The sequence below is a fragment of the Geotrypetes seraphini genome, chromosome 1 (assembly GCF_902459505.1).
Source record: "Geotrypetes seraphini chromosome 1, aGeoSer1.1, whole genome shotgun sequence".
Classification (NCBI taxonomy): Eukaryota; Metazoa; Chordata; class Amphibia; order Gymnophiona; family Dermophiidae; genus Geotrypetes; species Geotrypetes seraphini.
The window spans coordinates 162,558,940-162,585,747 of NC_047084.1; the positions used below are offsets into that span (position 1 = coordinate 162,558,940).

The following is a 26,808-nucleotide window of genomic DNA, read 5'->3' on the forward strand; positions in this document are numbered from 1 at the left end:
TCAAAAAATGTGGCAAATCAGTGAGACAAGGCTTCCCTTACTAGTACAACAGTTCTTGGTAGGCCTGCCTTGTGTTTTCTGCTACCTAGCTCCTCTTTTACTGTCTAATAGTGTCCTGCCCCACATCCAATTCCTGTACCACACCTACACTGTCAACTCTGCCTTGGACATAGTCACTCCTACGTAGGGGGAGGTCCTGGCACTACTCTGAAGAGAAGACTTAGCTTTGACCCTCAGAGTCGCAACTATCTGTCCATGTACTGTCTTGATGAAATACGGTTTGCTCCATTCTTCGGCTCATATAGCTTAGTATCTCTCCATTACCATGTCAAATTTTCACCTATGACAGTATAAGTATCTCAGAAGGAACAAATATTACTCTAAAATTCCATTATAGCCCTCATCTGCAAGTCCAGGTTTTCAATCCAGAAACATGAAACAGTCCCATTACAGATGGCAATTTTAGTCTGAATACATCAGAGAGGAATGACCTTCACTCTCAGTCCTCAAGGGCCACCAACGGGTCAGGTTTTCAGGCTATCCCTAATGAATATGCATGCAAGAGATTTTCATACAATAGGACTTAGTAGGCATGCAAGCCTTTTTTTATGCAAAATCATTAGGGATAGCCTGAAATCCTGACCCGCTGGCAGCTTTCATGGATTGGCAGTGAAGACCCAAGTTTGGAGAGCATCATCGTGTAGGCTTTTATTTGTTTGCAGATTGTTCTTTGCTTTAGAAGTCAGCCGACATCCACATTACACTGCTTAGTTTTCTCACTTAATCTGTGCAATGTAAGAAACTGTAGGAGATATATGACAAGTCCTGTCCACTGCACATTACTGCCCTGTGTCATACGTGATAGTAGTAGAAACTGAGCAATGTTAGCTGAGTATTGATCATTTAAGCTCTGGGAGTACTGTAGGACATGTTTACCAATATGTGAAGATGAAGAAAAGTAATTTTTTTCTGTTAAATCGGGTAGTTTCATGGTATAGTAATTAAAACAGCGCAGGAGAAGGCATCAAGGCCCATCCAAGTTTGCATGTTTCTCTGCACACTTTCTTACTGTTTCTCCTTTACAGAACTGGTTTTCCTGTCTTATTCTGATGTCTTGGTCTCACTGCTTCAAAATCTAGTGTTCTATTTTGGGGGGATCTCCTACCCTCATTAACCTTATTCCCTTCAGAAAGTAGGTTATGATAGCACCATGTGTGTGTGAGTTGCTACCTAATACATGCTTTGGTTGGTGTATTATTCATATCAAGTCTTCAGGACGTGCCAGGGAGATCCAAGGAAAGCCTGACAAGATGTTTTCAATTTAAATTTATATGTGGATTCATATGCATTCCAGAAAATAGGCTCCATTAGTTCTACATGCAATTTCTTGTTATATTTTTTGGGCTCCTTCACAGCTCCTAATATGCCAGCACTGCATTGCATGCACAAGATGGTAAACATAATTAAATGATGATTGCTCTATACAAATCATTGTTTCAGATGGGGTCAGTAGGAAATGCCATTATGTTCTGTAAATATCACAGGCTTAAAAATGGACAATTGTATTAATGTGTTTGATAAGAATCAGTTGTTGCCATAACAGAAACCAAGTGACCGATCATGAGGAGTATGTTCAAAACGGACTTTTTTCATCCTCTGAATAAGACTGGTGATTTGGCTGTGAAGATTTTTATGAAAGTGAATTTGTGTAAGGTGACTGTGTGCCTCTTGTCTGTGGAGACTGTGTGCAAGATGTTTGTATTAAAAAAAAAAAAAAATAAGTAGGGTGAACACAGATGGAGTAGGTTGTCTCCAATGAATGTAGAGCAATTTCAGTAATGTTTACAAGCAAGACAGCCTTAACTCCAATGCTTTTGCTTTAGCATTATCATAGGAATGTTCCGGAATCTGTGTGTAAATGTATTGTGATAGCCCCAGTGCTTAGAAGAATGTCTCACTTTCAATGTGTGCCCTTCCGATTTTAGCAGTGGATAAACAGCTTTTGTTTTTAGTTTTATTACATTCCATCTTTGTAAATCTGTTTTATATGTTTGTGTATATAACATAATTAAAGTCTTGCACTCTCTGAAATTATTTGACTAGTTGCTTCCTTTCTTTAGTACATGGTTTTATGTCTTTTCAGCTACAGATTTGACCATAGGTTGACAAAACTATATCATAATTTAGTATTAAGTGTGTATATTCGTAGGATGATTGTATAAAGCTGTAGATATACAAGAAGTGTATTTATAGGGTAAATATAGTTTTCCCTACCTGGTGTGTGTATAATAGGATGAAGATAGTGTGAAAATATTGTTTACTCAGCCAAATGAGTAACGCATGAAACTGTGTTTTGAAAACCATCACAGAAACACTTCAATTCTGAACTGTTACGTCATTACAGAAGCACTCTGCATTGACATCCTCTCCCCGTCATTAGTAGCGGTATAAAAGCTTTCAATAAACACTTGGCACATCATGTCTAAAGTTTCTGTAGCCCTTCCAAAACAAACTCTGATGTCTGGTCACTGAAATATTGCTCTGCAATCACCTCTGAATCACTTGAAAATGGTCGCCCTTTCAAACTCTTTTTAATGTTTGGAAACAGAAAATAGATGGAGCAAGATCTGGTGAGTAGGGTGGATGGTCTATGTACAGAAACCCCCAACTGTGTCAAAACATCCATCATTTTGTCAGCCTTGTGAGCAGGTGTATTGTCCTGCAAAAAAGAGGACTCCTTTCCACAGCTTCCCTCTCCTTTTTTCTTTCAATGCCTCTTTTAATTGGCACAGCAAGTTACAATAGTATTCTGCATTAACTGTGTGGCCCCTTAGAAGATGTCACTCATTACAATACCTTCCTGATCCCAAAACACTGTGCCCCTGACCTTTCCTGCTGACTTTTGGGTCTTCAATTTCCTTGGCCTTGGAGAACCTGAGTGCTGCCATTGCATGGACTATTGTTTTGTTTCAGGATCATAATGATGTAACCATGATTCATCAAAAGTAACTAGTCTTTCGAAAAGGTTGGCACCAGCTCACTGAAAATGCTGCGGAAGTGTCCACTCAATGTGGTTTCTTATCAGCATTCAAACACCTGGGCACCCACTTGGCTGACAGCTTCTCCATAGCCAGCTGCTTGTGGATTATACACCCAAATATCTGTAGTGTCTCGGCAATTGTTTTAGCTGATATTCACCGATCTTCCAAAATCAGGTCATGGACATGGTTGACAATTTCAGGAGCAGACACCGTTTGATGCCTCCCAAACCTTGCTACATCTTTGGTCTCAAAATCTCCATGCTGAAAGTTTGCACACCACTTCTTCACTGTGGAATATGATGGACATTTGTCACTCAATGTTTCATCATACATCCATGGATTTCCTTTGGAGTTTTCTTCTGCAGGAATAGGAACTTCATGACTGTTCGGAGTTCCATACTTGAAAATTTCCACTTTTCATTGACATGGTTCAATCAATGATCTGAAACAATGTCAAAACATAGCATTACAATTCTGCAAATTGTCACTTTGCAAAATAATACACTTTTCAGCTACAGTGGCAAAATTATGCTCAGAATTTAGGAAGTTGTTTGGGCTGAGTACTTTTCAGCACATCCTCATATTGCAAACTAGACAAATAAGTGAAATCTGTTAAAAATGAAAGGAAAAATCCTCAGAACCCAGTCAGAATATATTCATAGCCTTATCCCAGGACAAGCAGGCCAATCGATAAGCATAATTCTCAAAAGGGTCCTTTGATTAAGGTGTGCTAAACCAGGGGTGCCCACACTTTTTGGGCTTGCGAGCTACTTTTTAAATGACCAAGTCACAATGATCTACCAACAATAAAATTTTAAAAAAACACAATGCACACTGTACGCATAGAAAATGTTAATCATCATTCCTATTCCAGGGTTCTCAAAGAGGTCAAAGCAGATGACTCTATGCACTATCACTTCAGTAACAACCATACAAAAATAGACAAATATACTCCCTCCCTTTTTACTAAACCACGTTAGCAGTTTTTAGTGCAGGGAGCTGCGCTGAATGCCCAGCGCTACTCTCGACACTCCTAGGCTCCCTGCGCTAAAAACCTCTATTGCGGTTTAGTAAAAGGGGACCTTAGTGTAAAATATAGACAGCAGATATAAATTCAGACACATTTTGATCACAAAATTTAAAATAAAATCATTTTCCCTACCTTGTCTGGTGATTTCATGAGTCTGGTTGCACTTTCTTCTTCTGACTGTGCATACAATCTTTCTTCCCTTCTTTTAGCCTGTATGCTTCTTCTCCTCCAGACCTCATTTCTTCCCCCAACTTTTCCTTCCTCTTCCCTGCCCTTTCTTTCTCTCTGCCTCCCTTTCATTTTTTTCTGTTTCTCTTCTTTCCTTCTGTCTCCCTGCCTGCCCTTTTTCTTTCTTTCTCCCTGCCCTCCCCCAAGCCACTGCCACTGCCATTGCCATCGGGGACCAGGACCCAAACGCCACCAATAACAGGCCCCAAGCTCTCCCTGCTTCGGCCAACCAGCATTCCTCTCCCTGACGTCAATTCTGCCATCGGGAAGAGGAAGGCTGATCAGCCCAAGATCGCGATCGACCTATTAGGGGAAATGCTGCCGGGTCCTGCCTTCGCGGAAACAGAAAGTAAGCAGGACCCGGCAGGAAGAAGAACAAATGCTTGTCTCCCGCATTAGCCCGTAGCGAACGCTTGCTTCAGGGCTCTCAACATGTGCGCGCCGGCTTCCCTTCTCCCCTCCCCCCCCCCCCGGACATAACTTCCGGTTTCGGAGGGAAGAGAAGAGAAGCCGGCACGCACATGTTGAGAGCCCTGAAGCAAGCGTTCGCTACGGGCTAATGCGGGAGACAAGCATTTGTTCTTCTTCCTGCCGGGTCCTGCCTACTTTCTGTTTCCGCGAAGGCAGGACCCGGTTTTTTGTTCAGCAGCGGCAGATGACAGCTGGGCGGATCGCCCAGCTAAAAGGCCCTAGGGAGAAAGAAAACTGGAGAGAAAGGCTGATCGGCCCGTAGATCAGGACGGCAACACGAGTCTATCACAGAGCCCGGGATAGGCTCCGCGATCGACTCGCGTTGCCTTCCTGAGCTACTGGTCGATCGCGATCGACGCGTTGGGCACCCCTGTGCTAAACAATTTAATGCACGCCAATAATTATCTTGATCTAAATGTTAAGACAACCATAGGGATAAAATGGGCGTTGGCATTTAGCAAGAGAAAAAAAAAACCAACCTTAAGAGTCATAGCTTAAGCCTCTTGCAATGGCAGTAGTTTGGAAGTTTGGGCTTTTTTTTTTGTTCTATGGTGACTTTGGATGCAGCTGTTATAAATGGGACACACACATATAAAATATACACATGGAGGAGCGTTTACGATATGACGTCTAAATCCAAGTTTAGACATTTTTGCAGAAAACATCCAAAAATCCAGTAGGGAAAATGACCATTTTTGCCTGTTCCTAGATGTTTTTTTTTTTTTTGAACTATTAAAAAAAAATGTCCAAATGTAAAACACACAAAAAAACAACCATTGGGACTTAAGAGGGGACAAGCATTCTTAGCAGACTGGTTACAGACATCCCAGCAGAGCAGTGGGACACCCCACACTGCAGTGAACGTCACATAAAAGGTCTCAGGAACACATCTTATCATAACCCCCTTACATTGTATTTACAGTGCAAAACACATATGAGTATTGTTACTGGGTTATTCATCTCTAATTGTGAGTGGTACAGAAGGCATCAGCTACATTGTTTTGGCTTCACCTCCTGCATCACTGGGCTGGGCTGGGCTGTAGCTCCTCAGTTTTCTCCTTTTACATGCAAGTTGGAAGGTGTCCTGATCTCTGATTTCACGTTATTATTTTCAGGTTTTTATACAGATTTTGAGGCTTCTCAGTGCTTCAGAGGCTCTCAGTATTCCTGGGGCAGCTCTGCCTGGGAGAAGACACACTCTCTTTGTTAGAAGTCTAGCTGGGAGGGCAACCCTTTTACAGGGCATCTACCTAGCCAGCCTGCTCTAACACCTTTGGTGGCTTGGGAACCATTCCCCCTGGTAGCAAGGCACACTCCTGGTTGTTTCCAGAGCTTGAGGACAGGCTCTGTAGCCCCAGGCTGAGTTCACCCAACAACCCTATCTGGTTGAGTGTGGAGCTGTGAGGGTTTGGGATCTCAGGGTCTAACTGGCAGCCCATAGAAACAAGCATTTGGAATATTTTTCAGTAGTCTTCTCTATAGCACAGGCAGGAGGGAGTGGGCCAATCAGGGCCTTAGGCTCCTCCCACTGCATCCCAAGATGCAGTGGGAGGGGGAAGTCCCATCATTCTGAGCACATGGCACTATAGGTAGGAGGGAGTGGGCTTCTCTCCTGTTAATTTGTCATTTGCCGGTGTTGGGGGATGTCATGGAGGGTCCAGGAATGTTGGGGGATGTGTGTGGGTATTTTGGGGGGTCAGGGGATGTCAGGAGGGGTGTCTGAGATCCAGGGATGTAGGGGGGAAGGGTGTAGGGTTTGGCAACTTTTTTTATTTGGTTAATTTGGAGCTGTACTAGAGGGGGATCGGTGCCTAGAAGAGAAGAATCTCCCTGCCAGTTCAGCTGATTTTGGCAGGGGAAATCTCCATCAGCTGAGCTGGTAGGAATCCTGCCACTTTTGTGTGTTTTTCATGTAGACATTTTAATTTTTTTAAATGGCCAAAAAAGATAGATGTACTAAGGACCAAAACGTCTACATAGGTCATTTTCAAAAATAAAAGATAGATGTCTGGCTGTTTTGAAAATGGAACATTCTCTCTACTGGATTTCTGAAATTAGACTTAGACCTGCTGTCGAAAATGCCCTCCACCTGTCTAAGAGCTTAGCTATGAAAATGAGTCCCATGGTAAGATAAATTGTTGTAGTTTCTGAACTCTTTTCATATCCTTTCCTACATCTCTCCCCAACACCCAATATTCTCTCCCATAAAACACAAACATTCCTTTTCCTCCAGTGCTTCAATCACATTAACAAGTTTACAGATCCAGCAGTGTCCTTTCAGATTGTGCTTCTACTGATGGAATGAGCAAACTATTTCATTTTCTGAGTGATATGGTAAAAATAAAGGTCAATGAGCAAGTTGTAAAAAAACATTTGTTTGCTAATCTCTATTTCTGCATATGCATATCCAAATTACCATGGCAATCTCATAAATTTAATTTAAGTGAAATTAAATGTTAGAGGCAAGACTAAACGGCAGAAGGATTTAATAGTATTCAGAAAGTTTCAGAAGAACTTCTTGGCATCAGAGAAGGTGGCCTTTGCCAATTTAGGCTTCAGCGGCCCCACCTTTTTGGCAATGATGTAAGATCCATGGCTGAAATTCTGCACCCGATGTCAGGGAAAGAACAAGAGAATTTGTTTGAAACAAGCTGAAAATAAACAAATTCCTCCAGAATCTTTGAAATAAAATATTTGTATATATTTGGAACAAGACAAACCTAATGCATTAAGAATTACTTGGTCCAATATTTTAAAAAATGCTGAGCTCTTAAATTTAAGCTCCTAACTTAGCCTCCTAAATTTGTGCCCTTAGGAGCATAACTTTTCAACTGAAAATTCATAAGAACTTAAGAATTACCACTGCTGGGTCAGACCAGTGGTCCATCGTGCCCAGCAGTCCGCTCACACAGCGGCCCCCAGGTCAAAGACCAGTGCTCTAAATGAGTCCAGCCTCACCTGCGTATGTTCCAGTTTAGCAGGAACTTGTCCAACTTTGTCTTGAATCCCTGGAGGGTGTTTCCCCTCTAACAGACTCCGGAAGAGCGTTCCAGTTTTCTACCACTCTCTGGGTGAAGAAGAACTTCCTTACCTTTGTACGGAATCTATCCCCTTTCAACTTTAGAGAGTACCCTCTGGTTCTCCCTACCTTGGAGAGGGTGAACAATCTGTCTTTATCTGCTAAGTCTATTCCCTTCAGTATTTTGAATGTATCAATCATGTCCCGTTTCATTATCCTCTTTTCAAGGGAGAAGAGGCCCAGTTTCTCCCATCTCTCACTGTATGGCAACTCCTCCAGCCCTTTAACCATTTTAGTCGCTCTTCTCTGGACCCTTTCAAGTGTCCGTGTCCTTCTTCATGTACGGCGACCAGTGCTGGACGCAGTACTCCAGGTGAGGGCGCACTATGGCCCCGTACAGCGGCATGATAACCTTCTCCATCATTCCTAGCATTCTGCTCGCCCTTTTCACCGCCACCGCTGCGCATTGTGCGGACGGCTTCAAAAACTGCCAAGTCTCTTTCCTGGGAGGTCTCTCCAAGTACCGCCCCAGACATCCTGTATTCGTGCATGAGATATTTGTTACCAACATGCATCACTTTACACTTATTCACATTGAACCTCATTTGCCATGTCAATGCCTATTTCTTGAGCTTGATTATGTCACGTTGCAGATCTTCGCAATCCCCCTGGGTCTTCACTACTCTGAATAACTTTGTATTGTCCGCAAGCTTAGTCACCTCACTCGTCGTACCAATGTCCAGATCGTTTATAAAGATGTTGAAGAGCACGGGTCCAAGCACCGAGCCCTGCAGCACCCTACTGGTGACGCTCTTCCAGTCCGAGTATTATCCATTTACCCCCATTCTCTGTTTCCTATGCTCCAGCCAGTTTTTAATCCACGTGAGTATTTCACCCTCGATTCCATAGCTTGCAATTTTCTGAAGTAGTTGTTCATGTGGAACCTTGTCGAACGCCTTCTGGAAATCCAGATATACAATGTCGACTGGGTCGCCCTTGTCTATTTGCCTGTTTATTCCCTCAAAGAAGTGCAGCAAGTTCATCAAACAAGATCTGCCTTTGCTGAAACCGTGCTGGCTGATCCTCATCAGACCATGTCCGTCAAAGTGATCAATGATGCGGTCCTTTATCAGCGCCTCTACCATCTTTCCTAGTACCGAGGTCAGACTCACCGGTCTGTAGTTTCCCGAATCTCCCCCTCGAACCTTTTATGAGGATCGGCGTAACATTCGCCACCTTCTAGTCTTCCGGAATCTTTCCCGATTTGATCGACAGATTGGCTATTAGTTGAAGCAGTTCAGCTATAGTGTCTCGGATGGATGCCATCCAGTCTCGGGGATTTATCGCTCTTAAGCCTATCAATCTGCCTGCATACCTCTTCTAGACTGACCATCAACCCTGTCAGTTTCCCATCTTCATTTCCAGCATATAGCCTGATGGGTTCCGGTATGCTGTGTATATCCTCTTCAGTAAATACAGACGCAAAAAATGTGTTCAGTTTGTTGGCGATTGCTTTGTCCTCCTTTAGCACTCCCTTTATTCCATGGTCATCCAACGGTCCCACCACTTCCTTCACGGGTCGTTTCCCCTTAATATATAGAAACAATGACTTGAAGTTTTTTGCCTCTTTGGTTATTTTTTCCTCGTAGTCTGTTTTGGCCCCTTTTACCGCCTTATGGCACCTGCATTGATGTTGTTTGTGCTTATTACATTACAGATTTCTATTACGCCATTACCTTGCGATTCAATGCGGATTACAAAAACAGTTATAGAAAGAGGGTTACAAAGCTAGATCAAAGATCATTTCCAAGAGTGGGTCAGGTAGGATCAGGGGTTAGGGAGAGGATGGTAAGAAGGAAGGTATTCGTGGTTTTAAGCCTTATTCAGGGATTTCTTGAAGAATATAGTTTTATAGTTTTCATCCGTTCTTGACCTTTTCCATTCCTTAAACGAAGTTTTCTTGTGTTTGATCGCTTCCTTCACCTCTACAGCCACGCTGGTTCCTTGTTCTTTTTCCTCTTGGATCCTTTGTTGATACGCGGTATATATAGATTTTGCGCCTCGGTGACTGTGTCCTTAAAAAGGGACCAAGCTTGCTCTAGTGTTTTTACAGTGCTTATCCTCTTCTTCCCCACCATGAGTCTCATCCCTTCGTAATTCCCTTTTCAGAAGTTCAGCGCCATGGCCATCGTTCTGGACCGATGTTTCGCCTCTGCGTCCAGGTCAAAGCGGATCATGTTGTGATCGCTGTTTCCCAGCGTCCCTTCTACGCATTGTGCCAGTCTTCGCAGTCCATTTAGAATTAAGTCCAGAATTGCATTTCCTGTTGTATTTTCCTTGACAAGTTGTTCCAGGAAGCAATCACCTACAGCATCCAGGAACTTGGTCTCTCTAGCGCAGCCAGAGGTGCCTAGGTTCCAGTCTATCCCTGGATAGTTGAATTCACCCATGATAACTGCGTTGCCTCTCTTGCAGTTGTGTTTAATCTCGTCCGTCATTTCTCCATCAATTTCTTCGGACGGCCCTGGGGGTCGGTAGTAGATGCTGATCTTCGTTTCCAGTCCATTTGTTCCCAGAATTTTGACCCATAGAGACATATATGGCAATGCCCCCACCTTTTTGAGCCACTCTGTCTCTGTGGTATAGTTTGTATCCCGGTAGCAGTGTACCAGATCTTTTCCAAGGTTCACCATGTTAGGGAGGGATTGGGGGCGGGGCTGACAATTAATAAATTAATTGATGAAAAAAAAAAATGACCTTTACTTTTTGATTTACCCTTGTCTGTATTTTAACTGTGTATGTTTATTTGTACTTCCCCCGCAGATGTTGCTAGCTATAAATTTTAAAATAAGTAAATAAATCATAAAAGAGAAACAAATCCATTAAGGAATATACCCAGATCATTTTAGTTTTCAATATGCATGAGAGGGGTGGGGCAGGAAGGAACCGCTGAACCGGTCACAAAAAAATTAATAATTATAGAGTTAGGCTTTCTTATTTCCCTTGCCGCGATCGCCTGTTAGGTGCGTCTGATGCCCTTTATTACATCCACAGCCACTTAATACCCTCCCCCTTTCCTCTCTGTATGGCTCGGTTTCCCAGGGCTGCGCCTCATACAGACTCAGAGCCTTTTTCTACGGCTGTGCGTCGTTGTCATGGCTACCGTTAACTTGCCTGCGGGAACGAGACGCGCCTACGGATGACGAAAGGTGAGACGCTGACCGCGCGCGCTATATGAAATACGGCTGGTGTCTTCGTGTTCTACAAGTGATAGCCATGGTAACTGTCTTCTTTCACTTGGGAGAGAGAGGTTGGAAGATCGAAGCACTGTTTAGTTTAGGGGGCGTGTGTTTAATTTGTTTTGCCGTTGCTGGTCGTCTTTTAGGCTAGGGTTGTCGACCTGTGATGATCAGGTTAATGGCCCTAAGTGAAAAGGGCCTTGTTTATGCAAAAAAAAACAACAACAACCCCCAAACAAACCATTTTCTTTCGCTCACAAGTGTATCTTCATCTGCACTTAAGGGCGCTAAACCCTGTGTCAGAAAAGCTAAATAGGCAAATAGCTAAAGTTTGTAAGGCCTTGTCTGTGTCCATGTTCCAGTTTTTGCTGTAGTACCATAATTGTTGCCCCCGACAGGAGGCTTGTTCCAAGATGTCTTGTGGTGCTGTTTGGGAATTTGGTCCAAACTGCATAAAATAATATGGTTGCCCTTTTAGTTTAGTTATCTAAAGCCTGTTTGATAGGCCTGAGCATATCAAAGTGGGCAAACATTTGGATCGTTTTGTTTTGCCTCTACCAGCACCCTTTTCTTTAAGGGTACCCCACCTTCTAAATAATAATAATATAGCTACTCTGCTCAAATTTTTCTGGGTGTGGTGTAGTGGTTAGAGCTACAGCCTCTGCACCCTGAGGTTGTGGGTTCAAATCCTGAACTGTTCCCAAATTAAAAATCCTAGGAGTTATAATTGATGAAAAATTAGAATTTAAAGATCATATCAATAACATAGTTAAAGTCTGTTTCTATAAATTACGTTTGATTAGATCTATATCCAAATTTCTTGAATCCAAATCCCGCAATATCTTAATTCATTCTCTAGTAATAGCAAAAATAGACTATTGTAACTCTTTGTTACTTAATATTACTCAAAAAGAAAAACGACAACTTCAAATTGTTCAAAACACTGCTATTAAATTAATTCATGATGCCAAAAAATTTGATCATGTAACTCCTCTTTTCATTGAATCACATTGGCTCCCTATCTGCCAGCACATAGAATTTAAGGTCTTGTTACTTATATTTAAAAATTTGATATTTAATCAACCTCAGTGCATTTCAAAAATGTTAATTCCCCATAGTTCCACACACGCACTTAGATCATCTTCCCAAAATCTATTAGTTGTTCCTTCCTTAAAAATAATAGGCACTCGAAGATTAGATATGTTCTCTGTAGTTGGCCCCCAATGGTGGAATTCATTGCCCCAATACATAAAAATTGAAAAAGACATTTCATCCTTCAAAAAATCCCTGAAAACATTTCTTTTTAAAAAGGCTTTTAATATCTAAAATTTACTTTATTTTATTACTTTTTGCTTTTAAAATCCCCTTACTCCCTAATGTTTTTTCCTTAAATGTATTTCTCAATATAATAGATGTAACTTTAACCCCCCTTCCCTCCCAATTGTTGTTGGTCATGTTGGATTTCTATTGTTTATATATACTGTATGTATTTTAACTTAATTTTATTATTATGTACATCGCTTTGTATAAAGATATAGCGATTCATCAAATATTTAATAAACCTTGAACTGCTCCTTGTGACCTTAGGCAAGTCACTTAATTATCTACCAAAGCTGGAAGACACTATAAGGCGTAATTTGCATCTTTTTGAAAAGTTCATTTTAGGTAAAAGACTAAAGCTTTCTTTTACAAAGGTGTGCTAAGCGTTTTAGTGCAGATTTAGCGCATGCTAAATCAATGTGTGTGCTAACGCATCCATAGGATAACATGCCCACATTAGCGTTTAGCACACGCTAAAAAGCTTAGCGCGCCTTTGTAAAAGAGGGGGTAAAAATATATATCAATGTATACTTAACTTAAGCCTATGGGCATTATCTAATTATTGCATAATATATAATAATAGCGAACCATGCTTGCACCTGCTTATCACTCATTTTCTGCAGTCTCAAGTGAATACAAATAAAATAGACATAAACTTATTTTAAAATGCTTTAGCTGACAATGGAAAAGGGATTGTGTATATTAAAAAAAAAAAGGCTGCACATTCTGTTTACACAAATACTCAAGGTGACAAAAGGGGGAAGGAGATTGCATGAACTTTTTTCATTCTCTGCATTTTCCAGTGTTTGTTTATGTTTATTTGTATTTATAGACTGCTCTTCGGTACAGCATCATAGCGGTTTACATAATATAATACAAAAGAAAAGAACTCTCAACTTCAATAGAAAAGTATATTAATAAAAATAAATTCAAGCAATAATTAGAAAAAGTAAAATACAAACTAAAGTAAATTAGAAAAAAGATATAAAATTTCTAAAATTAGGAAAAAGATATAAAATATAAAAAATATCTATATATAGTCAAACCTCGGTTTGGGAGTGTTTTGCAAAATGGGCAAAACATTTTCACAAATTGTGACTCGCAAAACGAGCATTGACCAGCAAATGCTGCCCCATGCACGAACCGGCATCCCCTGCCCACTCAAACTGAAGATTTACCCCTAATCTGTCACAGGCATGCAGCACCAACCCACAGGAGGTGCCAGTGCCTGAAGATTGTGCCTGTTCTGGACTGGGCCTTGAGCATCTGCGCATGCTCAAGGCCTTCTGGCTCCTGTGGTGCTGCATGCCGGTGCCAGATTGGGGGTAAGCCTTCAGTTTGGGAGGGCAGGGGATGCTGGTTCGCGGGGGGGGGAGGTTATGTGGAAGTGCACCAGTGGCCTTAGGGGTGGGGGAGGTCTTTTGGGGATGTGGTGGGGTGCAGTAGCACCGGTGGCTGGGGGGAGGGGAGGTGGAATGAATCAAGCGAGTTTCCCTTACTTCCTATGGGGAAACTCGCTTTGATATATGAGTAATTTGGTATACGAGCATACTTCTGGAACGAATTATGCTTGTAAACCAAGGTTCCATTGTACAGTGGTACCTTGGTTTACGAGCATAATTCGTTACAGAAGCATGCTCGTAAACCAAAATACTTGTATATCAAAGCGAGTTTCACCATAGGAAATAATGGAAACTCGCTTTGATACGTTCCCCCCCCGAGGCCAGCGGTGCTGCTCCCCCCCAAGAACCGGCATTGCTCCCCCCGCTCATGAAGGCCCCCCCGCGTGATCCACCACCCCCCTGGCTCGTTTCGCTCCCCCCTCCCCCGCAATCCGGCGACCCCCTCCCCCGCTCACATCGCACCCCCTCCCTGCCGCGATCCGGCATCCCCCAGGCATCCACCCACCCGATCACATTTCTTACCCCCGTTTGGCACCGGCACCAACGCACAGGACATGCCGGTGCCCGAAGATATGCCTCCTTCGCACTGGGCCTTGAGCATCTGCACATGCTCAAGGCCTTCGGGGTCACGTTCTTTCCGAGATTCACGTCCACTGAATTTTAAAATGCATTTAAAATGCATTTTAAAATTCAGTGGCCGTGGCATGGGAAACCAGTTCTATTTAAGGGATCATAGCCCTAATGAAACCTCTTTAGGGTGAAACATGTCGGTGATGTATCCCTTAGAATGGACCACTTAAGCTAAGTATCAGCGTCATATAAATTGAAATTAATCAAAGATTCAGAAGACTCGTTCCATTTAAATTTAAAATTTTAATATTTATTATAAGTGACCCGGTGAGGATTTAATTTATAAATCCAACCACTATGAAACATATTTGAGTGGTTGGTGGCATTTCTGAGGGTCTGAAGAACAGTGTCATTAGAGGGGGGTAATCAAGGGGTGGGTCATAGTGCACCAGCCTCCTAGGAATATAAATATGTTCCAGCATAACTCTGAAACGCATGGAGAGATTTCAACCAAACTTGGTATACCTATTACGTACTATCTGGGGAAAAATACTGTGGGAGTGGGAAGGGGGTGACATGTAAAAATTATAAAAAATGACAGGTGACTGGGATAAATAAATATCTGGGCAATGCCGGGTGATCAGCTAATAAAAAAAATAAAATATAAAGGCTTTAACTGCAAATCTCTCCCTCAATGTTCATATCAGGATAATACTAATTCTACTTTGAGAAAAAAGATAAATCTTAAAAAAATGCTAAACCGAAAAGATAAGTTTTTAACAAACTTCTAAATTTAATATAAGAAAGTTCACAACGTAGATCTATTGGCAAAGAATTCCATAAATAGGGTACAGAAGCAAAAACAAAAAAAAAGCAGAATTACGTTTAGAGGTTAATCTCACCAGGTGGATTGAAGGCAAGGATAGTTGGTAACTCTTAGAAGAGTGTAAGTTCTAAGGCTTATACGGAATCAAAAACTTAGCTAAATATTCAAGTTGTTCTTCTGTCTGTAATGCTTTAAATAAATGAGCAAGTGATTGTTTACAATTGCTCAAGACATTAAGGTTCTTAATTCGCTGGTTTGCATACTAAAACTTATTTTAGTGATATGTACAGTACAGTCTCTTAGGCCGGTTGCTCGAACTGTGGTTTTACAAAATTTGAATCATAATTGTGATGGTACGATTCTTACTATGCATATAAGATGGAACAATTTAAATAAAAATGTTTAATGAAATTATTTTTCACTTAACATTGTTGAATATGAGAATGCAATTAAACTGTCTTACCATAGTTTTCTCAGGCACATATATCCATGCATTTGAAAAGAAACCAGTGGCGACCTTCCCTCACATATGACATATAGAAACATAGAAACATAGAAAGATGACGGCAGAAAAGGGCTACAGCCCATCAAGTCTGCCCACTCTTCTGACCCACCCCATCAAGTCTGAGTGCTAATGACCCAGTTCCTTAGCTCGACCCCCGTAGGGATCCCACGTGGATGTCCCACTTATTCTTAAAGTCGAGCACGCTGGTGGCCTTGACCACCTGCACCGGAAGTTTGTTCCAGTGCACCCTTTCTGTGAAGAAATACTTCCTGGTGTCACCATTAAATTTCCCTCCTCTGAGTTTGAGCAGGTGCCCCCTTGTGACCGAGGGTCCCCTGGGGAAGAATATATCCGTTTTCTGCTGTGTGAAGTCTGTGATGATGAGGCCAACTGAATGAAGTAAAATCATACCTCATATGACTGGATGTGTAAATGGGTGCCTTGGGGATTTTAAAACTGAAATTCTGACAACGGAGTTCCTCAGAAATTTAAATATTAAAATTCATATATATTTTATATGCTCTGAGTAGAGTGTGTTGAATTGACTATAAATCGGCTGTATAAATACTTTGTAAGATGTAAGCATGATGAAATGTCTTATTGTGATTTTTCTCAAACTCAATCTCTCCTCACTTTTAGCAAGGTAGGATGTGTTTCTGATGTCAGTAAACAGTCAAAAAGTCAATTGTAATGGGACTAATTAAAAAAAAACTATCCCCCTCTTCTACAAAACCGTGCTAGCAGTTTCTAGCACGGGGAGCTGCGCTGAATGGCCTGCGCTGCTCCTGACTCATAGGAACTCAATGAGCGTCGGGAGCAGCATAGGACATTCATTGCGGCTCTCTGCGCTAAAAACCACTAGCACAGTTTCATAGAAAAGGGGGTAAATGTTTGCAAAGTATACTGTAATCAAATGTGCAAGTGGTGAGTGTAGATTTTTGAAATGTTAAAATTCTGACCACATTGTAGATTTTTTATGATACTCTGAAGACTTTCAACTTCTGATGTCAAAAAAAATTATTTATAAGCAAGGAAATTTATTGTCAAATATATTTTATTGAGCCCAACAAGAACAACAAACAATATAACAATACCAGCTCAAAGTTTTTGCAAACACCCATCCATCCCACCCCCCTCCAGCCCCCCAATCCCTCCCCCAGTCCTCCTTCACCAATAGGAAATCAGTGGTAGCGAACCAAATAACAGGACAAAACTACAAATTACCGGTAACAGTTCAATAAGCAGCTACCTGCCACTGTAGTCATGGTATTCCAAAAGGGTTCCCAGGTGCGTTGAAAGGCTCGCCCAATCAACGAGGAGAAATGCTGCACTCCCCGGCGCTCCCACATCAGGAGTGTAATCATGTGACAGCGCCAGAGAGAATAGTCAGGAGCCTCCGCCTCCAGCCACTTGAGCAAGATGCACTTCAGCCCAATAAATACAGTCCACCGGAGGAAAGCTCCCACTCCAGGTCGACGAGGATGAAAGTGTGGAGAGGCACCAAATAACAGGAGAGAATGTTGTACAAGGAAATTTATAAAATGTAACAAGACATATCAGTGGGTAATGTTGAGTTTAAAAAAGATAGATTTTAACCCAAAAGCAAAGTTATAAGGATGCCTAGATGGCTAATGAACAATTAAAATATACTATGGAAATAAAAATAGTTATCTAGATCAGTTCTTGATCTGTGTTCTTATAAAAATGAGAAATGCAAAATAAATACTTACTATACATGTGTAACACTGTAGAATGCATAGTGTGATAGTTATAGATAAACAGGGAGGGGAGGAAAGGAAGGAGGGAGGAAAAGGAAAGAAAATGAATCTAAAGGGAGAAAGAAAGGACGAAGAACAAATTTAGATAAAAAGGTAAAAAAAGAAGAGTGAATCCCATAATTGTGTGTAAATGCCTAAGAAGTTATATGCTTAAGGAGATACCTTAAAGTGGCTGAACAATAAATTAGCATATGTTTCAAGTAATTTCTTCACTCAGTTTCCGCATTGAGTCCATTTAGCATAACTATTAAAATTGAAAATCACTCTGTTCTTCTCTCAAAAGAATCAAGTTTAGATCGTCACCTCTCCATCTGACTTTAATTGTTTTAATGATAAAGAATTTGATATCTTCTATGATTTGATTGGCGTTAATGATGAAGAATTTGATATCTTCTATGGTTTGATTGGCGTCTTGCCATTGTTGAACAATGGGAGCTGACTATGTTTCTACTTACATAAGTTAACTACTGTAAACCGAGTCGAGCTTTCTTAGAATGATGACTCGGTATATAAAGCCAAGCCTTATGTGCTCAATGATCTGAGTTTTGATCACCATTTTTATCCCAGGACAAGCAGGCATGATATTCTCACATGTGGGTGACGTCATCTACAGAGCCCCAACGCGGACAGCTTTTCAAGCAAACTTGATTGAAGTTTCAAGTTTGCTATGCTGCACCACGCATGTGCATGCCTTCTTGCCCACTAGAGGGCGCATCCCCACCTCGTGGTCCTCAGTTCAGTTTTTTCCGCGGAGCCAGAAGCCCTGTGGAAATTGTGCTCTATACTTTTGCCTTCTGACACCGCGGCTTGATTTGTTGTTTTTATTCGTTCGTGTGTTAATTCTCGTCGAAAAAAAAAAAATGTTTTTCGTTCAGCTCCGGGGGCTCCCGGTAGCCGCGGCTGCGGGACCTCGTTCGTTCCCGGCCATTTTTGTGTTCATGTCCCGTCCCTTGACGGGCTTTAAAAAGTGCACCCGGTGCGATCGGTTGCTTTCAATTACCGATCCCCACCGGTGGTGCTTATTGTGCCTAGGCCCTGAGCACCCGACTGACTCCTGTACCAGGTGCTCGACCTTTCAGAAGAAAGCTCTCCGCCGCCGCTATGCCCAAATGGCGGAGCTCTTTGCTGTGGACCCCGCGGCGGGGAAGGCTTCGACATCGGCTTCGGCCCCGGCCTTGACCTCGGCCTTGACTCCCTCGACCTCGCCCCGACAGCTCGCTTCATCTAAGCCGGCGTCCTCGACCCCGAAGTAGACGGTGGGTAAGTCCTCACTTCCTTCTTCTGTTCCAGCCTCGAAGAAGCCATCCTCGAGCTCATTGACGGGGGCGGGTGGGTCGTCCTCGGCCCCGCCCTGAGTGTCGAAGTCGGGTGCCCCGCGGGAATACTCGAGACCGAGGTCGCCCTCGAGGGAGCACCCGCCGGCCCCGGATCTACCGGCTATGATGGGAGTTCCTGTTTTTCAGGACTTACTCCAGGCCCTCATTGCTTCGGAGCTGTCTGGTGCCCTCGTGCACCTGCAGCCGGCGTCGATCTCGACGGCCTCGGCTTCGGCGGCTTCAGTCTCGGCTCCCTCAACTTCGGCCCCCGGGGTGATTCCGGCCTCGACCCCAACCTTGCCCTCGACCTCGGTTGACCAGCCTGAGCGGAGTGTGCGGCCGCGGGACAGGGTACGCAGGGTTAGGAGGATCTCTTCCTCGTCGAGGTCCTCCCGGGGCTCCTCGCCCTCGGGTCGGCCTCGGGCGAAGCGTCGGCCGAGGAAGCCCAAACGTCCTCGGGCTTCTCCTCGGAAACGCGGTCGCTCCTCGCCGACCAGGGCTGAGACGCTGCGTGTCTCGGAGCTCCGCCTCGACAATCCGAGGCTTTTCCGTTCCTCCGAGGGAGGGTTATCGAGGGACTCCTCGCCGAAACGGAAGGGGCGGGCCTCGGTGCCTCGTACCCCGGGGACTTCTCTTAGGGGTTCCTCGGGGCATAGGTGGTCCCCGACCCCGTCGAGGTCGCTTGGTGCGGCGGCGTGGGGTTCGGGGTCTGGCACGGGTAGGGAACCTCGGTATTCCCGTGAGGCTTCCCCTTCCTTTTTGGCGGCGGGGCCTTCTCGATCTCCCTCCCCGCCTTCCAAGCCCTCCTCCTTTTCGAGATTTGTGCTTGATATGGGGAGAGCTTTGGACCTGGATCTGGTCTCCGGTTCTCAATATACAAAGAAATTTTTAGAGGAGCAGGATTTGCCTTCTCCCCCGAGGGAGACTCCTCGTCTGCCTCTCAATAAAGTCCTCCATCAGACCTTCCTGAGAAATTTGGACTCCCCTCTTACAGTCACAGTGGTTCCGTCGAAGATGGAGTCGAAGTACCGTACCATCCCGTGCAAGGGCTTCGAAAAAGCGCAACTGTCTCACCAGTCGTTGCTGGTCGAGTCGGCATTCAAAAAGTCTCAACCTTCTAGGGTCTTGGCTGCGGTGCCTCCCGGAAGGGAAGGGCGGACCCTGGACAAGTTTGGTCGCCGCCTCTACTCCAATTCCATGATGGTGGCCTGGGTCCTAAATTATGCATTCACTTTTTCATCCTACCTGAGGCAGATGGTGAAGGCGTTACCCCGTTTTCATGGGGTCATGCCGGATTCCCATAAGGGGGACTTTGGTACTTTTATGGCCAACTTGTCACAGCTGCGTCTATATCTTTTTCATGCCGTTTACGACGCATTTGAGTTGGCATCCAGGGTCTCCGCCTTTGCGGTAGCGATGCGCCATCTCGCATGGCTCCGGACGGTTGATATGGACCCGAACTTGCAGGAGCGCCTGGCTAATCTGCCATGTGTTGGGTCGGAATTATTCGATGAGTCCCTGGAGGCGGCAACCAAACGCCTGTCTGAACATGAGCGCTCCATCGCCTCCTTGGTCCGTCCTAAACCCCGGGTACCACTGCGGCGATACCCTCTAAAGTCCACACCGGCATTCTCTACGCCCCCGCCCCGGCGCCCCCAGCAGCAGGGCAGAGCGGGCCAGCTTAAACCTCAGGCGCAAGGGGCGTCTAAACCGGCGCCGTCTTTTTGATGTGATGAGCAGATGGGGCGGGCCCCCTCCACACTTTCACCGGACCCCCTGCCCATCGGGGGCCGGCTGCGGGCCTTTTATTCGGCCTGGACGATGATCACGTCAGACGCTTGGGTGCTCCGTCTCATCTCCGAGGGTTACTCGCTAAACTTCTCAGCCATGCCGCCGGAACAACCGCCAGGGGCCTCTCCTTGCAGTCGAGCCCAGCTTCCTCTTCTCCTCTCGGAGGCCAGGGCCTTGTTGAGCCTTCGGGTGGTGGAGCTGGTCCCCCCAACCCAACGGGGGCGGGGGTTTTACTCCCGTTACTTTTTGGTCCCAAAGAAGACCGGGGACTTACGCCCCATTTTGGACCTCCGGAAGCTCAACAAGTTCCTGGTCCGAGAAAAGTTCCGTATGTTTTCGCTTCCGGTTCTATACCCTCTGTTGGAAGAAGGGGATTGGATGTGCTCCCTGGACTTGAAGGAAGCGTATACTCATGTTCCGGTGCATCCTGCCTTCCGCAAGTTCTTACGGTTCCAGGTGGGGAAGTTGCACCTTCAGTATCGGGTCCTCCCTTTCGGGCTGGCGTCGTCGCCTCGAGTCTTCACGAAGTGTATGGTGGTAGTCGCGGCTGCCCTGAGATCTCGGGGGCTACAGGTCTTTCCCTACCTGGATGATTGGCTGATCAAAGCATCATCCAGGGAGGGGGTTATCTTAGCGACCCAACAGACTATCATCTTCCTTCAACGTCTGGGGTTCGAAGTGAACTTTCCCAAATCGCAGCTGTGCCCTGCTCAATCCCTTCAGTTTATCGGGGCCGTGCTGGACACGGTTCACCTTCGTGCGTTCCTCCCCCCTCCAAGGGCGGAGGCTCTACTTCGACTGTCCCGTCAGATTTCGCAGCAGCGCTTCGTGTCAGCGCACCGTCTGATGATTCTACTGGATCACATGGCATCGACGGTTCATGTCACACCGTTCGCCCGATTGCACCTCAGACTCCCTCAGTGGACCTTGGCCTCCCAGTGGCGTCAAGATCGGGACCCGCTTTCCTTTCCTGTGACAGTGACTCCTTCCTTGAGACGCTCGCTCCGTTGGTGGACCAACTCTTCCAATCTTTCCAGGGGTTTGCTCTTTCTCGTCCCTCCGCATCGCAAGGTCCTGACCACGGACTCTTCGGAGTACGCGTGGGGGGCTCATCTCGACGGCCTGCGGACTCAAGGTCTATGGTCCGCGGAGGACCGTCTTGTCACATCAATGTGTTGGAGCTTCGGGCCATTTTTCTGGCCGCCTGAGCTTTTTGCCACCTGCTGCACGATCAGGTAGTCCTCGTGCGGACGGACAACCAGGTGGCGATGTACTATGTGAACAAGCAAGGGGGGACGGGCTCTTGGCCCCTGTGCCGGGAAGCCCTGCGTCTTTGGGAATGGGCGGTCTCCCAGAACATCTTCCTGCGGGCGGTTTACATTCAGGGAGAGAAGAATTGTTTGGCCGACAAACTCAGTTGTCTTCTTCAGCCGCACGAGTGGTCACTAAACTCCCGAGTTCTGAACGAGGTTTTCGGCCGCTGGGGGACTCCTCAAGTGGATCTGTTTGCCTCCCCGGAGACTCACAAACTGCCCCTCTATTGTTCTCGGATGTACTCCCCGGACCGTCTGGAGGCCGATGCCTTTCTTCTCGACTGGGGAGGAAGGTTCCTTTATGCGTTTCCCCTTTTCCCCTGATCTTGAGGACGCTGGTTCATCTCAAATCGTCCAGAGCCACTATGATTCTCATTGCGCCTCGTTGGCCTCGTCAGCACTGGTTCTCCCTGCTTCTTCAACTCAGTGTCAGGGAGCCTCTGCTTCTGCCTGTCTTTCCCTCTCTGCTGTCTCAGAGTCGGGGTTCGCTGTTGCATCCCAATCTTCAGTCCTTACATCTGACGGCTTGGTTCCTTTCCCCTTGACTTCGGGTTCGGTTTCTCAGTCTGTCAGGGAGGTTTTGGAAGCCTCACGCAAGGTCTCGACTCGCCTTTGTTATTCCCAGAAGTGGACCAGATTTTCATCCTGGTGTTCCTCGCACCATCTGGATCCGAGTTCGGCTCCGGTGTCTTCGGTTCTGGAATATTTGTTGCATTTGTCCAAGTCTGGGCTGAAGACGACTTCCATTCGAGTCCATCTTAGTGCTGTTGCTGCTTTCCATCGGCATCTTGAGGGTCGGTCTCTCTCTCTCCATCCTCTGGTGACTCGTTTCATGTGGGGTCTGGTGAATGTTCATCCCCCTCTGAAACCTCCTCCTGTAGTTTGGGATCTCAATGTGGTTTTGGCTCAGTTGATGAAACCTCCTTTTGAGCCTATTGACAAATCTCGTCTGAAGTTTCTCACTTGGAAGGTGATTTTTCTGATTGCACTCACCTCTGCTAGGCGAGTTGGTGAGTTACAGGCTTTGGTTGCGGATCCACCTTTTACTGTGTTCCATCATGACAAGGTGGTTCTTCGCACCCATCCTAAATTTTTGCCGAAGGTTGTGTCTGATTTCCACCTCAATCAGTCCATTGTTCTTCCGGTGTTCTTTCCGAAGCCCTACTCGCATCCTGGCGAGGTGGCGCTTCACACGCTTGACTGTAAGAGGGCGTTGGCTTTTTATCTTCAACGCACTCAGTCTCATCGGAAGGTTCCTCAATTGTTTTTGTCCTTCGATCCTAATCGGTTGGGTCGTCCGGTTTCCAAGCGCACCTTGTCCAACTGGTTGGCTGCTTGTATTTCTTTTTGTTACGCTCAGGCTGGTCTCGCTCTGCATGGTCGAGTCACGGGACATAAAGTCCGAGCTATGGCAGCTTCTGTTGCTTTCCTCCGGTCTACTCCGGTGGAGGACATCTGCAAGGCTGCCACTTGGTCTTCGGTTCATACTTTCACCTCCCACTACTGTCTGGATACGTTGTCCAGAAGCGACGGCCGGTTTGGCCGGCCGGTTTGGCCAGTCGGTTTTGCGTAACCTTTTTTCCTGAAAATTGCCATCCTCCCACCTGCCCTTTTTTTTTGGTTGGCTTGGAGGTCACCCACATGTGAGAATATCATGCCTGCTTGTCCTGGGATAAAGCACAGTTACTTACCGTAACAGGTGTTATCCAGGGACAGCAGGCATATATTCTCACAACCCGCCCTCCTCCCCGGGGATGGTTTCTTTGCTGGCTATGGAACTGAGGACCACAAGGTGGGGATGCGCCCTCTAGTGGGCAAGAAGGCATGCACATGCGTGGTGCAGCATAGCAAACTTGAAACTTCAATCAAGTTTGCTTGAAAAGCTGTCTGCGTTGGGGCTCCGTAGATGACGTCACCCACATGTGAGAATATATGCCTGCTGTCCCTGGATAACACCTGTTACGGTAAGTAACTGTGCTTTTTTGCCTATATACCAGAGTTTATAGGGCCAAATAGCATAAATAACTGCAGATGTATTGTAGCTGGTACTATTCAATGTCATTTTCTTCTAGGTTACAGAATGTATGTAGTATGTCAAAGAAATAGTGTTTGCATATTGTACAGGAGCAACATGAAGTATGGCCCATTAATCTTCTACTTTCTGTGTTTGTTTCCTCCAAATGTGTTTCAGGTAAGGTGGAAGAAACCAGACGCTCTCTTAAATTCTTGGATCTTGAATTAGCGATTACATGAAACTTGTCTTGGAAGCACTCATGTGTTTCTAGGATATGCCAATTTCTCTTGATAATTGGTGGATATCTCTCGAGAGGTGTAAGAATTGGAGAGTACACACTAGTGCTGCCCGATTTACGATTCGAATCGATTCACCGATTCACTTCAAGTGAATCAATTCAAAACCCCCAAAAATCGGCTTCCCAATTTGGCTGATACTCCCCCCTCGCCCCCTAAAGCAGAAGCGGCAGCGCTGCTCTTGCTGACTGGCTGCTGCTGCACCTGCTTTAGAGGGCTAGGGGGAGGGTCAGTCGGGAAGTGCTGCTGTCCGGCTTCCTCCCCCCTGGCGTCCGGTTTCTCTCCCCTTACGTCCAGATTCCCCCCTAGCTTCCCCGCACCATTTACCTTTGAAGACCAGCCTGCAAACAAGATCGCAGTTATAGCGTCTTTCCAAACTGCTTCGGAGCTGTTTCCTCTGCAGTGGTCCCATCCCTCCTCTGACCTCAGAGGAGGAAATAATGGGTCTAAAAATAGAGGAGAGGGAGAGAGGTGATGGACACTGGGATTTAGGGAGGGAAAGAACAGAAAGGGAGAGAAGTTGGACACAAGGGATGGTATGGAGGGGGATAGAGATACTGGATAGGAGGGTAGTTGGGAAAAGAAAGGGAGAGACGATGGACCCTGGGTGGTGGGGAAGAAGAGAGAGATGCTGGATGAAAGGGTAGTTGAGAAAAGATGGATCTGTGGATGGAGACAAAAAAAAGGAAAGATGCCAGACCTCCGGGGGAGGGAAGGGGAGAACAGAAATGGCAGATGGATGGTTAGCACGAAGAAAGAAGGAGACCCTGGCAAGCAAGTTATCAGAAGACAACCAGAGCCTGGGACCGACAAGATTTGAATAATGACCAGACAACAAAAGGTAGAAAAAATAATTTTATTTTCTGTTTTGTGATTACAATATGTCAGATTTGAAATGTATCCTGCCAGAGCTGGTGTTAGACTGCAAACGTGAGCTAGGATTTAACAGAGAGAGGAAAAGTCCTTTTTGTTTCTTTATTTTGTTTATACCACAGCGCCAGTGTGGTTAAGAGAAGCCAAAGGGGGTGAAGAAGCTATAAAATAAACCCACCAGGTTGTTTGAAAAAAACACCCAATTGGGCAGGATAATCGAATCAAAATTTTTTTCCTGAATCGAGCAGCACTAGTACACACTAATTCACATTCTGTTTTCATTGTTTCTGTAGAAGAAATTTTCTATCCTGAATCTTTGCCTTGTTCAAATATTCGGTTGCACATCTCTCTGGATAATCTCTGTATAACGTTGTGCCATAATTGGAGCTTGACGGTCAAATTATTTCAAATCTGTGCATAATCTTTGTAATCTTAAAATTTGTGTTCGAGTCTTGTGTAGATGAGGACAGAGCTTGCAGGGATGGGATAGGGATGGAGATAGATCCCACAGGGATGGGGACAAATTTGTCCCCTTGTCATTCTCTTAAGCTTGAGTATCTATGTAAACAGAATGTGCAGCCTTTTTAGTACATGCAGTCCCTTTTCCAATGTCAGCTTGAGTATTTTTAAATATTTTCTTATGTACTTCAGTGGTCTGCAATAAAAAAACACATTATGCAGCTTGATAAAAGGGGGCCTTAATCTTTCCAACATTCTCTCTGTAATTCCCCCCCACCTGAGTACTGTGTATAGATACACCTTCTTGTCCAGTTTGTCTATGTTGACTAGATTGTAAGCTCTTTTGAGCAGGGACCGTCTCTTATGTGTTTTGATGTACAGCGCTACATATATCTAGTAGCACTATAGAAATAGTAAGTGGTAGTAGTAAAATATGTGCAAATATAAGAAATTATGCAGGAAATGCAACTTAAATGATTGTAATTTGAAGTATGTATTGCTAAATGTATTAAAAGGTGATACTTTTTATGTATTTAGTCAAAGAAAAGGGGGCTAAGTGTTGAAGAGAAGAGAGCTCGTATGATGGAAATATTTTTTGAAACAGTAAGTTCTGAATGTCTAATATTTATTTACTTATGTTCATTTTTTAGCCCACTGTAATCAAGACAACATAACAAAATAAAAGAAGTCTTCATATCTATATAAACGTACCATGCATTATCCAGATGAGGTAGTGGAGGTGTTGCCTAGTGATCACAGGAGTGGGCTGGGAAGCCAGGGTTCAAATCCCTTTTCTTTAGCACTCTCCAGACCAGTAGAGGTTAATCTTTACAAATGGGTATATATCCAATCATGACCAGCAGGTGGAGACTGAAAACAAAACTGTGGGACAGTATATAATATACTCCCTTCTCTATTTCCCTCAGTCTTCTTTCAGTCTCCAGCAGGTGTTGAGTGATCTTTACCCATCTCCCTTGGTAGGGCTGTTGGAATTTGTTTAGGGGGTTTCTAGTCCCTGTTTTTGGCCGGACAGAGCTTGGGCGGGCCCTGTTTGGGGGTCCGTCCGACCTCGGGGGTGTCAAACCCCCCACTTCCTCCACCTCCCCACATTTTTTTAGAGGAGCCTCAGCAGTAAGCCTTGCCCCCTAAATCAAGCAAGGCATATTGCTTCGAGAGCCTGTGGAGTCTGTTCTGTAAAATTTAAAAAAAAAAAAAAAATCCTGAGGTAGTGCCGGTCTGCAGGGTTGCTTCCCTGTCAGGTTACTGTTTTTTACAGTATTTTTTCATCTAACTGGCACTTTGGTTCTAGCTAGGTC

At 44.8% G+C, this 26,808-nt stretch overlaps 1 protein-coding gene across 2 annotated transcripts in view; it reads left to right on the forward strand.

The window, feature by feature from the left end:
• The first annotated feature begins 10,906 nt into the window (after nt 1–10,906).
• MND1 (meiotic nuclear divisions 1) overlaps nt 10,907–26,808 on the forward strand; it is a 76,902-nt gene continuing 61,000 nt past the window's right edge. Inside the window, exons 1-2 of one of the 2 annotated variants that reach the window (XM_033926651.1) lie at nt 10,907–10,998; nt 26,030–26,095. In XM_033926651.1, coding sequence (XP_033782542.1) covers nt 26,072–26,095 — 24 coding nt within the window. In that variant the 5' untranslated portion in view covers nt 10,907–10,998; nt 26,030–26,071. Of the gene's footprint in view, nt 11,069–26,029; nt 26,096–26,808 lie in introns of both variants that reach the window. The other variant, XM_033918208.1, reaches the window with a different exon arrangement.